This window comes from Ornithorhynchus anatinus, chromosome 21 (assembly GCF_004115215.2).
Source record: "Ornithorhynchus anatinus isolate Pmale09 chromosome 21, mOrnAna1.pri.v4, whole genome shotgun sequence".
Lineage (NCBI taxonomy): Eukaryota > Metazoa > Chordata > Mammalia > Monotremata > Ornithorhynchidae > Ornithorhynchus > Ornithorhynchus anatinus.
In genome coordinates, this window is record NC_041748.1 from 18,278,174 (window position 1) to 18,292,868 (window position 14,695).

Here is a 14,695-nt window from a genome sequence, read left to right on the forward strand (position 1 = left end):
ACATGAACTGTGTCCAACCTGATTAGCTTGTATCTATCCCTGCGCTGAATACAGTCCCTGGCACATATTAAGTGCTTAACAAATGCCATTCCAAAAAATTGCAATTTTGAATCATCCCTCTGGCAGGAAAAAATCCACCAGGATTCTACAAAACCATCACAAAATCAACCAGAAGCCCTTCATTTTGACTCATTTGGAGGCACCAAGACTAGGACCTTGTCTTCAACTTGGCCTAACCATACCGACGGCCCTTCAAGAAAGCTAACGCTCCAGGGACCTCTTAAAGTCCCCTGAGCCCTGGGCCAGGGCTGCCCCTGTCCAACCAGAAGGTCAAACTTCAGAGTGAGAAGCGGTGAGGCCTAGTGGATAGAGCAAGGGCCTGGGAGTCAGAAGGACCTGGATTTTAATCCCAGCTCCACCACTTGTCTGTTGTATGACTCCGGGCAAGACACTTCACTTCTCTGTGCCTCAGTTCCCTCATCTGGGAAATGGGGATTTAGACTATGAGCCCCATCTGGGACAAGGACTGTGTCCATCCTGGTTAGTCTGAATCTACCCCAGCACGTAGTACAGTGTCTGGCACATCATAAGCACTTAACAAATTACCATTTTAAAAAAATCACTGAGAATGGGCGAGGAAGCTAATTTCCTGGAAAATATTCCACCTCTAGAGTTACTGGGAAGTTCCTCTCACTCAGCCTTCTTAATTCTTCTACAAGGCTTCTTGTGATTTAATTGATCTCAATCTGAACCTGGTCACCCACTCTCCTCCATTATTCTCTATCCAACCCACGCATCCCACCCCTTAGGGCTGCACCTCCAGCCACAGTGTCTTAGAAATTCTTTCCTCATTCTCCTTGCTTTGTTTTGGGCAGGCCCTTCCTCTCCCCAGATCATCTTCTTGGGATCACTAAGGAACCTTGACTAGAACTACAAATGACTAGTTGCCAAGGGGCTTCAATTAAGTGAAGAGTTACAATCAACAATCAAACCCTTTCTAAGGTAGACTCCATAATTCCCTAGGTGCACATATGACAACTAAATCCTATTAGCACTGGAATACGCAGGTCTCCACAAAATGTATCAAAGGCATAGTAACATGGAGTCGCCTGGGTCCACAGATGCAGATAAAGAGACCGACTATTCCATCAGGGGATGTTAGGCAGAGATTTGGTTCCCTTGGTTAAAAAAAAACTGGCTGGCAGGCCTGTGTGTTCATGTTGGGGTGAGTACAGGTGTGGGCATACATGTGCACAGGTGCCTATGGTGGGTGTTGACAGCGAAGATAGCGGTCTGAAAGCTCCAGCTGCCAAAAGTGTACAATGATGGTTAAAGCAGTGAGAAGCACAGTGGATTACGGGAAAGAGCCCAGGGTTGGGAAGCAGAAGGCCTGGGATCTATTCCTGCCTCTGCCACCTGCCTTCTGTGTGACTCTGGGAGAGGCGCACTTCACTTCTCTGTGCCTGTTTCCTCATCTGTAAAATGCGGGATTCATGGCCAGTTCCTCCTCTGTGAGTTCTATGTAGGACAGTGACTGTGTCTGACCTGATTTTCTTGTACCTACCCCAGGGCCTAGTGCAGTGCGTGGCACATATTGAGCCCTTAACAAGTACCATAAGTATTATTATTATCATTATTATTATAAAGCTCCCCTAATGCCAAGAGGCCTGGCTTTCTAATAGCTGAACCTCAGCCACGACGCAGTTGGAATGAAACTTTTCCTGAGGAGAAATCCTTTGTGATCTTGGCGACTCAGCCGGAGGCTATTCTCATCCCTGGATCTTTGACGGCACACACCTGACTCTAGTGTTTGAGAATGGATTCCACGAGAGCTAAGAATAGGCCGGGTCGGGAAGCCTGCATTTGTAGATCCATTTTCCACTGGCCCATGTAATGGAGCCCTCTCTCCAGAAGCCCAAGTATGAGCCAGCTGTTCCAATATTAATCTCCTTCCCCTGGATCAAAGAACGAGTTACAGAGCAAGTCTACCCTTAGTGTCATTTGCTATCACATGCAAAGCATTCCTCAGCCCGAAGTGGTGACCGTGTAATTCTATCACACTATATAACGTGATCGTTCTTGACTATTCCTTGGATTTCACTGGTGTTCCATCGCCTCCAACCTTTCCTCGTCCTATTGTTCCCTGCTCTCTTTCCTATTACGGCCACCTCTCCCTAGAGACACAGTCCATCTGTTTCCATGCTTCTCTTCATCTTCCTGGGGTCTGGAATGCACAAATGGGTCACCAGCTTGGCAAGGAGGCAACAGATAGTAGCTTACTGAATTTGAGGAAATATGTGAAGTGCTTGAAATTCGATGTTCAGGAGGTCAGATGTGAAACAGACACAAAGGCTAAATATGCCAAAATCTCCTGCTCAGACAAATGGCACCATCCAGACACCCACACAGAGACCGAGGAGACACCAGGCCACCACAGAGATGGAAGCAGAAATCTCTTCAGCTGCTGTGAGAGGGACAACTTTCAAAGGGCAGAGGAATGCCTTACAGACATCTGGAATTTGGAAGAGAAAAAAAAATCCACTCCAAAACAGTTGGAGCGCTCAATCTTGAGGGCAACGATCATCTTAAATTCAATTCCTCCCCAGAACCACCTTGCTCCCTTCAAGCCAATTCTAAGATTTTGTATTGTTCTTAACTCTGGGAAGAAAACTGCCCTAACTCTTTTCCTACCTCCAACCTACCCCAAGCATAGGAGGAGAGAGAGAGAGGGGGAAAGATTGAGCAGTATAAAGTCCAGAGTGCTGGAACAGTCACTAATTCTTTAGGGTGTTTTTCCCCTCTGCAGTACTGGGAATCCATCTGATCAGATCAGCTGTGCGGTGCTCCATTTTGTTTTGAATGGACCCTCTCTGAAGGCAGAGATTAAATACAGGTGCGAATATATAGCTTACATATAAATATATCGTACAACATCTTGTACAATGAGGGTGCTTCATAAATGCTAAATTCCCATGATAATAATAATAATACAAATAATAAAAAAAATTATATTTCCTACACTAAACAGAGCCTGGTTGGGGTACTACGACAGAAACAAATAGACCTTATGCTCAGAGCATCACTGATCCTCAGGTTTAATCTTCCAGGCAGAGGACACGTCTCTAGGAGAGAGAAGGTGCATCAGGCTAATTCCATCTCTGGGCTTTTTTTTTTTTTTTTGCAGGATTGGGTAGAGAGCTTTCCTATACCTCGCTATAAAGAGGTTTCCAGCCTCTCACTGCTGGCTGGATTGTTCCAATGAAAAGCCTCACAAACCCTTCCTGTCAACACACGCAAAGAGAGGTGCCCTGCCTTGAACTTAATGAACACAGGGACTGAAACGGCTCAGAGAGCAAAGAATGACATATAAATATGAAAATATATCCTGGAGGCTTCAACCAAGTTCTATTTAATACCCTATGAATGTTATTTCTTTAGATAGACTTTCCTGATCAGTACACACACCTTACCTGTCCAACGATCATCAATAATACGTCGGTGACAAAAAAATTATATCAGAGGAAACCATCTCTAGCATCCATGATGCTTCCTAAATTCTTATCTCCCCTATCCCGATGCTAGATAACTGATTGGTGGTGGACCTTTGAACCTCTGAATGCACCTTAAAGACAGCTTATCAGAAAAGAGTGTTTAAGAGCCATCAGAGTCCAGAGAAATTTCCGAATCACCAGCATTACCACCCTTCCCAGTGTGTGGTATCGGCAGGCAAGGAGCCCTACTGAGGATAAAGGAAGGCTGGGAAGGAGCTGATCGAGGAGGAGACTGCGAGAGAGAAGAGACCATCTCCCGCGCAGCCTAAATGGTGAGGGAACGTTGCATCCTGGGCCGACCGACCTACTTGGTTCCTAGTAACCCACGAGAGGATTGCGATCATCTTGCTGGCTCTGGCTCTTCAGCTTCTTCTTAAAGATGGAGATGGACATGGAGGGTTTGTAAAAGATACTCCAGATTTCTCCTGAGGGGGCTGCCTGGTGACAATCTCTCAATTCCCCTGCAGCTGGAACCCGATGGGACCTGGTGATAGAAGAAATTCATTTCACACAGTGTATAAGAGTCCTGTTTTACATCCCGAATACACCCCTGGGTATTCATCATGGCCTTTTCATTATTAATCTATTCCTCCCCAGGCTCTTTCCCCATTTACCCTTAGCTATCCACTGGGCTTTCCCAACCTCACAAATCCCTCAGTGAAAATCACCTACTCTGCCAACTACCACCCCATCTTCTCTTCCTAGTCATATCACCAAATCAAAGAATGTACTGCTTAAGCCTGCTATTTCTACTCACTCTCCCCTCCACGTTCTCTAATTTAACATCTGACCCAACAACTTCCCCACAAAAGCTAACCTATAATCCCATCTCCCACTCTTATCCTCAACCACGTTGATGACTTTTACTCCATCTTCTCCTTCTCTGATGCTCAACAATGGATATCCCTTTACCAGTGATTTTCAACTCAACATCACCCCAAACTTACTACAGTGCCCAGCATGCAGTAAGTGGTCAAAAAATATGATTGATTGACTGATAGATGAGAGATTGATTGATTCTCACCCTCTAGAATGTATGCTTGTTGTGGGCAGGGAATATTTTCTGTTATATTGGAATAATAATAATTATGGTACTTGTTAAGCACTTACTATGTGCCAAGCTCTGTTTTAAGCACTGGAGTAGATACAAGTTCATCAGGTTGGACACAGTCCCTGTCCCACATGGGGCTCACACTTTTGGTCTCCATTTTACAGATGAGGGAACTGAGGTCCAGAGAAGTGAAGTGCCTTGCCCAAGATCACATAGAAGACATGTGGCAGAGCCTGGATTAGAACCCAGTTCCTTCTGACTCTCAGGCCCATGCTCTATCCACTAAGCCACGCCGCTTCTCCCAAGCGCTTAGTTCAGTGCTCTGCACACAGTAAGTCCTTAATAAATACATTTGATTATCTGGTTGAACCTAGTAGGGTTCTTTCCCATTACCAAAAGACCTCAAACTGATCCTTGCCCTCTTCCGGTCTTTTATTCATCAGAATTCGCCAAAGACCCAAGTCACCCAGATGTCTGAGGTGCGGTCCAGGCTCCTACGCTAACAATGAATGAAGCAAGGCCAGTGTGTTCTGCCTTTTCTAGCTACCTTCCTTGTCAGCTTTCATTCTGACTGCGCCCTGCTGCTCAAGCTCTCAATTCTTCTTCTAATAACTTTAAATTCCTTGGTTGAGTTGCCTCAAACAATTATCAGGGATTGACCTATGGGGCGGGAGACAAGCATTGTAGGAATTCTTGGGAGAGGGAGAAATACCTTACACTCCTACAAAACATCCACTGGTTTGACCACATCACTTAGCTTGCATGGAAAAGGGAATTCCCACTGCCTTCCAAATTAAATACAAGCTTTTAAGACCTGGGCTTTCAAATCTTTTCACCAATGGGCTCCGCCCTATCTATTCACTCTCATCTTCTGTCTATCATGGCACACCCTTAGTTCGAGGCAGTTGTGGTTTCCTGCAATCCTCATCCTGGGCCTGCCTTCTCCCACCTCAGGCTTTTGCCCAAGACGTGACTAATTCTAGCACATATCTCCTTTTCCTTCTTCCTGAACATGACTTTAGTATCTGCCTTTCCCACTAGATTATAAGCTTCTTTAGAGCATGGATCACGTCTACTAGCTCTACTGTACTTTCTCTAGCACTTAATACAGTGGTCTCCCAACAGAAGACACTCAATAAATGCTACTGAAGTTGGCAATGAGGATGAAGACATCACAAGTGCAAGGAACCCACCCCCCTTTATGTAAATTATGATGTGGTGGTTAGCCCCACAGAGCCCTTACAGACCCAAAAGACTTCTTTTGTACTTACTTCATCGTGACATGTAGAAGTATCTTTGCTAAAATGGCTGTAACAGTCAGAATGAGAAGAGCTGCAAATCCATAAACTGTCCATCCTGAAAAAAAGGAAAAAAGCACAGGCCAATGGATAGGATTACCTGTTTCATGGCTTACAATGGAAGACGATTTAGAGAGCGTTGGGCAAACACTGTCGGCTTTGAGATGGATGGCTAAGGTTCCGGATGGTCAATTCCATGAAGTGGAATCTGAGGACTCTGTATTTTCAGAAGACTCAAAACAGTAAAGACAATGGGAGCCCTTCTATTCTCTAAACATAAAAGCTACACACAGGTTGGAGATCCAGGGCTTTAGAAGGATAATGTCACCTCTACCACTCACTCCATGGGAACTTGGTTCAAGTCACTTCCCCTCTCCCAGGCATTAGGTTTCTTCAGCTGAACAAAAGGATTGAAAGAAGTGACCTACAGTTTCTGTGAGAAAAATGATTGCAGAGCTGCTACAGATGTACAAAGTCATGCTAAAAATGCTTTATAGCAACTGATGGAGCTTTGTCCCTCTTCAGAGCCGAGCAGCGGAGATATATTTCAATAACACGACTTACCCAGGAATCTTGAAGGTAATCATACAGTGAGGAAGTTCCCTTGTGTCTAACATAAACTCAATCCACCCTTGAAAGAAAGAATCTGTGTTTAACTAAGGGATCCCTTTAACCCCACTAGAGGCAAGGGTAAAGTTAAAGACTGTTTCCCAGAAAGGACATATGAAAAGCTGCAGAAATGAGAGACAAGCAGTGCAAACTGGTGGAAAGAACACAGGCCTGAGGGTCAGAGGTCCTGGGTTCTAATTTTGCGTACCTGCTGTGTGACTGTGGGCAATCCGTTAATATCTCTGTGCCTCAGGTCTCTCATCTGCAGAATGGGAATTCAATACCTATTCTCCATTCTAATTAGACTGTGAGCCCTAGATGGGATCTGATGATCTTATATCTACACCAGGAGTTAGTACAGTATTTAACGCTTACAAATACTACAATTATTATTCTTCTTCTCTGGCCCTCTATTTCCTCACCTGGAAAATGGAGACTAACCACCTGTTCTCCATCTACCTCAGGCTGTGAGCCCCATATGGCATAGGAACTGTCAGATCTGACTGACTGTATTTATCCCTGCACGAGGCACCTGATTGCTTGAAAAATATCACTATGTTGGAGATGATGGATAATGAATCAATAGGGTTAGAAACAGAATTTCAATCAATCAATTGTATTTACTGAGTGCTTACTGTGTGCAAAGCACTATACTAAGTGCTTGGGAGAGTACAATATAACAGAGTTGTTAGTCACATTCCCTGCTCACAAGGAGCTTACAGTCTAGACAGGGAGACAGGCAATAATACAAATAAATTATGGGTATGTACAGAAGTGCATGCAGCTAAATGATAGACTACCTTTCTCATCACCAAGCAGGCAAGAAATGTAGTGTAATTTACATGTGGCCTCCATCTGCTCACCTGTAAATACCCATTTTTTAAAAATGGTATTTGTTAAGCGCATACTATGTGCCAGGCACTACTCTAAGCAATGAGGGAAGATACAAGCTAATCAGGTTGTAACACAGTCCCTGTCCCACATGGAGCTCAGAGTCTTTATCCCCATTTTACAGATGAGGTAAATGAAGCCCAGAGAAGTGAAGTGACTTGTCCAAGGTCACACAGCAGACAAGTGGTTCTGATTCCCAGACCTGGGCTCTAGTTGGCAAAGGCTGACCACCCTTGTCGGTCAACTCCTGAAGGCCCTACCTGGAACGGTGCTAGAGGGGTGACTCGGGCTGGTGGTGATGACGTAAAGGATTTTGGAAGATCGGGCGGCACTGACACTGAGATTGGCTTGCTCGGTGTTCACCTCAGTGATGGTCTGATTAACCAGGGGTCTGTCCTGAGGTAACTGTCCCTTGATAGCTGGAAAGACAAAAGGGTGATGGCCAAATGAGTGAATCCAACTCAGAACTGCAAAGGAAAGAAAAGGGGCAGAAAGCGGGTCACATCAATCAATGGTATTTATTGAGCATTTGCTATGTGAAGAGCCCTGTACTAAGCACTTGGGAGAGTACGATACAAAAGAATTAGCGGATTCGTTCCCTGTCAGTAACGAGCTGAGAGTCTTTCATGCATCACCACACCACATTTTGGCCAAATAGTCTGACCTGTGTTCGACCTGCTTATCTTGAAGGTACCCCATGGCTTAGTATAGTGCTGCGCACTTAGGAAGCACTGAACAAATACAAAATTATTTTTAATAATAAGTTTCTGCCTAAAAAAAGGGATCTATGACATTATGAAAAATTTCACTTTCTGATACCAGAAGCAAGGAAAGAAAGAACTTGCAACTACCTGTTACACTTTTGTACATCACCTATTACTTAATCACCTAGATGTCCACTTTTCCTTCTTCCTGTCTGCATATTATTTTAGTGTCTGAATCCCCTACCAGATTGTAAGCTCCTCGAAGGCAGGGATCATAACTCAATGGCAATCAATCAATCAATGGTATTTATTAAGCACTTCCTTGTGCAGAGCACAATTCAGGAGAGTACAATTCAGTCAGTAGGCCCAATATCTATTCTCCAGGTGCCTAGAGGGGAGGATAGATGTTAAATGACACTCTTCGAAATGCTTAGTTTCAGTGCTTTGCAAGAGCAGGTGATCAATAAATACTACTGACTAATTGATAATGACAGAACAGACAAGAATGGACCATTGCAATTCACTGATTAGAGGTGGATGAGTGGACATCTCAGAGGAATTTTGGGGAATAGGTAGGCTATTATCACCCTAGCACTTGGATTTGCACCCTTTACTCACCTCTCCCTCAGCCCCACCGCCCTTACGGACATAAATGTCATTTATTTACTTATATTGATATCTGTCTCCCCCTCTAGACTCTAAGTTTTTTGTGGGCAGGGAACATGTCTACCAACTTTGTTATCCTGTACTCTGCCAAGCACTTAGTAAAGTGCTCTGCTCATAGTAGTACCCAATGAGTTTGATTAATTGAATAATACCATTCTGGAATGGTTCAAGACAGTCCTCCCAGGCTGTAACATGGACTATCATCATCACCATCATCAACAATGGTATTTATTGAGTGGTATGTGCAGAGTACTTTACTAAGCACATGGAAAAGTACAATACAACGAGCTTACCATTCCTGAGTACTAGAGCTTCATAATTCCCAAAATGTATTTTAGCCATTATTTCCAACCTTCTCCAATTCCATCACCTATGCTTCTAAAAAAAAAAAAACTGATTTGGGGATCACTTCTCCTCTCTTCCCCAGCAAATACACCTCTTGGGCAAATATGTTAACCTGTGAAGTGGCCAAAAGAGTGGTAGCAGGAAAACGGGTAATTTAAAGGTTGAGAAAATGACTGAAATATTCAACTGTGATACAGGTAACCCTGAACCCTATCCTATCAGTAGTATATTTACTGAGCACCTACTTGGTGAAGTGAACTGCACTAGGTGCTTGGGAAGCCCAGAATGAAGGAATGACATGCTCCCAGCTTACACTTTAAAACAGAAAATGAACTTAACTATATTGACACCCAGAGAAGTCAAAATAAATAAGTCAATATCCAGTTAAGTAAACACGACCACCAAAGTGCTGAGACTGGGAATGCAAAAATTACAAAGTGCTAGAGACCACTTTTGAGTTGGTATAGTTTAGGGTGTGCTGCTTGCCTGCTGGGTGACCTTGGGCAAGTCACTTTACTTTTCTGTCCCTCGGTTACCTCATCTGTAAAATGGGGATTATTAATAATAATGGTATTTGTTAAGCGCTTACTATGTCCAGGCACTGTACTAAGCACTGGGGTGGACACAAGCAAATCGGGTTGAACAAAGTCCCTGTCCCATGTGGGGCTCACAGTCTCAATCCCCATTTTACAGTTGAGGTAACTGAGGCATAGAGAAGTGAAGGGACTTTCCCTAGGTCACACAGGAGACACGTGGTGAAGCCGGGATGAGAACCCATGACCTTCGGTCTCCTACGCCCATGCTCTATCCACTATGCCATGCTGCTTCACTGAGCTCAGGTGGGACAGGGACTGTGTCCACCCTGATTACCTTGTGTCTACTCCAGTGCTTGGTCCAGAGCCTGACACACACGGTAAGGGCTTAACTGCCCTCTAAAAAAATAATGATTTACTAATGGACACGCCAGTGGAAGGAGCCTAATATTAAAGTGGAGAGAGGAGCATCTCTTACCTTGATAGGAGACAGCAAATCCCTGGGCCTGATTGATGCGGTCAGAGAAGAAATACAGAATGACAAAATCCAGGGAGACATTGAAAAAGGGAGGGGGACGGTTTCGGCCGCTGAACCGCACCAGGACTCGATGGGTGTAGCCGTCGAGTAGCTCCACCATGTCTGTCGAGTCCCTGATGTCGAACAGGGTGAAGTTGAAGTGAATCAGGGATGCTCCCAGGACCCGAATGGTCCAGTAGCAAACCCTCCCCGTGGAGTAGGTGTCAGGAAAATCTGGAGAATAGATCACCGATGTCATAGAGGTGTAGTTTCCTCCGCAGGCGCCAACAAGTGCTGCAGGAGGAAAGATAAAAAGAAAAGTCCGCCACGCATTAGGGATCATTTCACCCTTGGCCAGTCAGTCATTTGATTGGGTTTACTGAGTGCTTACTGTGTGCATAGCACTGTAATAAATGTTTAGGAGAGTACAATAAAACAATATAACAGACACATTCCCTGCCCAAAATGAGCTTGCAGTTTAGAGGGGGAGACAGACTTTAATATTAATAAATTATAGATATGTAATTGGTTGAGGCGTGAGATCTATGCAGAGCCTTTTTAGCTCAATTAATGAAGTAGGATCCATCAATTAATGGTATGTACTGAGCTCTTACTGTGGGCAGAGCACTTTACTAAATGATTGGGAGAGTACATTACCCTACAGTTGGCAGACGTGGTTCTTGCCTTCAAGGAGTTTACAATCTAGTGGGGGAGAGACATTAAAATACATTGCAGATATAAGGGGCGGGCAGAATATAAAGATATGGATATAAGTGCTGAGGGGTTGGGGTGGGGAGAGAATTCAAGTGCTTAAGGGGTACAGACCAGGTGAAAAGCAATGTGGCCTAATGGAGAGAGCAAGGGTGTGGCAGTCAGAAGGATTTAGGTTCTAATCCCGGCTCTGCCAACCACTTGCTGGGTAATCTTGGGCAAGTCACTTCACTTCTACAGGCCTCGGTTTCCTCAACTTTAAAATGGGGATACCTGTTCTCCCTCCTACTTAGATTGGGAGCCCCATGCAGGGCAAGGACTGTGTCCCACTTAATTAACTTGTACCTACCCCAGCTCTTAGAAGAGTCTCTGACACATAGTAAGCGCTAAACATGTGCCACTTTAAAAAAAAGTGCATACTAGTAGCACCACCTACCTCATGGAAATGTCATGAGTTCAGATGGGCAATATTGTGCATCTTTTATGCACTTGGATCTGTGATCTTTTCGCATTTGATATTCGCCTGTCACTCAGCCCCACAGTAATTATTCATTTAGCACTTACTGTGTGCAGAGCACTGTACTAAGCACTTAGACTCGTACACTATACCACTATGACAAAGTTGCAAGACACATTCCCTGCCACAGTGAGCTTACAGTCTAGAGGGGGTGACAGACATTAATATAAATAAAAGTACTGATATGTACATAAGTGCTTTGGGTCTGGGACAGAGAATGAATAAAGGGAGCAAGTCAGGGTGACACAGAAGGGAATGGGTGAAGAAGAAAGGAGGGCTCAGTCAGGGAAGGCCTCTTGGAGGAGATGTGCCTTCAAAAAAGCTTCGATAGTGGGGAGAGTAATTGTCTAATTCTCCCTCCTTCTTAAGACTGTGAGCCCCAAGTGGGATAGGGACTATGTCCAACCTGATTAAACTTCTATCTACTACCATTCATAAAACTGGAGGTTGGAAAAGGAGTCTTGGAGATCCAAAACTCTTGAGGCAAATCTTATAGTCTAGAGAGTGTTAATGTGAGTGGTGAAATCAACTGATTCCTGAATTTCTCTCACTTCAAAAACACCAAGGTCACTAGACCTGCTGCATTTGGAAGTGACAGCCTGCAGTCCTGGAAGCACGGAGAGAAGAGAAGCGTCAGAGAATTCCGAGTCCCCTCGTCTGAAGTACTCATTGTAGATAAAGGATTTGTCAGAGGTAACGCTGGAGCTATTTCAAATATCTAAATCTCTTGTAGATGGAATGCTGGAGCTTGACGGACTAGTTTTGTTGAAGAGTTGTTGGACGGATTATCAGGATTTCTTCCCTACTCAATGGGCATAAATGTCCCACTAGTTGCCAGGAAACAACAACAGACTTTCTTTACAGCATTAAATCTCACACCTAAAAACTGGACAGGAGCCAAAATCAACCTACTTTACATAGTTGTTGAGGGGGTAGGGTCCCAATTTAAAGATCAGTTCTATTAACCAGGTTTTACGTTTTGGAAAAGGAATCAGCTACTTATGCATTTTTTATAGTATTTGTTAAGTGCTTACTATGTGCCAAGCACTGTACTAAGCACTGGGGTAGACACAAGCTAATCAGGTTAGACATGTCCTAAGTGGGGCTCAGACTCTTAATCCCCATTTAACATATGAGGTGGTAACTGGGACCCAGAGGAGTGAAGTGACTTGCCCAAGGTCACATAGCAGACAAGGAACAGGATTAGAACCCAGGTCCATCTGTCTCCCAGGCCTGTGCTCTACTGGGATGTATGGGTTACGTTCAGTCCCACAGCACTTGTTATACATATCTGTAATTTATTTTACTGTCACCCCCTCCAAACTGAAACCTCTTCATGGGCAAAGACCGAGTGTCCCAACTGTGTGATACTGTATTCTCCCAAGCATTTAGTTTAGTGCTCTGCACTCAATAAATGCTCCTTATATTTACTCTCCCAAATGCTTAGTACAGTGCTGTGCACACCGTATTTAATAAATACCTCCGAATGACTGACTGGTGAGGACAGGAAAATTGATTTCTATGTTTCCCAATATATTACACTAGTCTGCAGGCAGGAAAAAACCCCATAAAAACATCTTAAGTCTAGTAATTAAATTTCATATGTTGAAGTGCCTGGATTCAGGTAAGTATCAGATCTATGTATTCAAAGATTTTGGTTTGGTGGAGCCAATAGGGAGGGCGAATTTGCTTTTTATGGGTATATATGTGAATTTTTAATTGCTTAAATTCATAATACCCAATTGTAGATTTCTAATTACACTAATATTTGATCATGTATGTGAATAGCAGTAACTATGTTATATAGCTTTTTAAAATATATTACTTTGGTCACAACTTAATTTAGCACTCTTTTTGCTTACCCTTTATTTTCATGGAAGCAATTCACTAACTTGGTGAATCAGTAGTATTGTGGAAATTCTTGTTTTTTGATCTTAAGCAGGAATCAGATGTCAGAGAAATGTTAAATTCTATAGTCTTTTAACTTTAAAGTTTCATTTCAGTTTGGTCACATTCTTCAACCTCATTTTTTCTGAGTAATAACTCTCCAGGCAAATCAACTGATCATATTTCTTGAATGCTTAATGTGCGCAGAGCACTGTACTAAGCACTTGAGAAAGAACAGCACAATAGGGGTGACAGATGCAATCCCTGCCCACCAGGCATTTATAGTTTACAGGGGCAGAGTCCATACTGGGGCAATAACTCACTTGAAACCACTTTTTCAGCCCCCTGTCACCGCCAAGAGAACGGTGTCAATCCAATTTTTAAATTATGTGGGTTCATACTGGGTTCCTCCACTAGTACAAATGCAGTCTTAAGGTTTCAACCCCATTCCAAGTGACTTGTCTGATCCACTGATTCCAACAGGAGGGCAACAACAAATTGTGAGAAGTAGAAGGGAGTACTTCCTACTCCAGGCATACATGGCATTTACTAACTGCCAAATGAGCCCAGTAGTTGTTCTCCTGTCCCAACTCGAAAGTTCAAATATGAAGGGCCATTTTTCTCCCTTCTGAATGAATTTACTCCAGAATGGGCACCAACTAAGCAGATTCCTTGTTGATCTTGAAACCTCAGATACAGTGAAAAGTTAAAAGCTCAAATGAAAGAACTGAGCAGGGAACTTGGCCAAAAAACTAGAACAATTCCTTTGGGGAAGAACAGTACAAAATATTGCTGCACACAGGAACATAATGGATGTTTCACAGGACTACTATGGGCTCAGATTTTTCCTGTCTCCTAATGCAAGCCCTAAAAAAAACCCCAAATATTAAAAAGAAATTTAAGACCTATGAAGAAGAATACTTACCTGATAAACCAATTTCCAAAGCTCACCACTGGAGACTGAAAATTAACCAAAAAAGATTAGCTCCTGGGTTAAAGCCTGTTGAATTCTGGGACGGGTTCTTTCGTTCACCCTTAGGAGTCTTGCAACTCCAGCAGGACAAACAAGAACATACTTACTGTCAAAGAGAATGATCCTGCCATCACCACCACAGGGCTGGGTATGGTCCCCAAAGCAGACACTGTTACACTCTGTGCTGACCGTCTCCCCATACTTCCAGTAGTCAGGATTATTCCCACAGAAGCAAGCGTAGCCTGACTCCATTCCGGCAAACTGTCACGAAAGAGAAACATCACACAGACTGGCGTCAGAATCACCAGAGTGTGGGAGGAAAGCACGAGGAGCAGTGTAGCTTAGGGGATAGAGCATGGGCCTGGGATTCAGAAGGACCTAAATTCTAATCCCGACTTTGCCACTTGTCTGCTGTGTGATCTTGGGCAAGTCACTTCATTTC

At 43.7% G+C, this 14,695-nt stretch overlaps 1 protein-coding gene across 1 annotated transcript in view; it reads right to left on the reverse strand.

Annotated features, from left to right (window-relative positions):
• Window positions 1-1,908: 1,908 nt before the first annotated feature.
• The window catches only part of KREMEN1 (kringle containing transmembrane protein 1), a 60,847-nt gene continuing 48,060 nt past the window's right edge, over window positions 1,909-14,695 (reverse strand). Inside the window, exons 5-9 of the mRNA XM_029049225.2 lie at window positions 14,361-14,514; window positions 10,127-10,459; window positions 7,661-7,819; window positions 5,874-5,958; window positions 1,909-4,035 (exon numbers count right to left, since the gene is read on the reverse strand). Of these exons, the coding sequence (XP_028905058.1) occupies window positions 3,867-4,035; window positions 5,874-5,958; window positions 7,661-7,819; window positions 10,127-10,459; window positions 14,361-14,514 (900 nt within the window). The 3' untranslated portion in view covers window positions 1,909-3,866. The remainder of the gene's footprint in view (window positions 4,036-5,873; window positions 5,959-7,660; window positions 7,820-10,126; window positions 10,460-14,360; window positions 14,515-14,695) is intronic.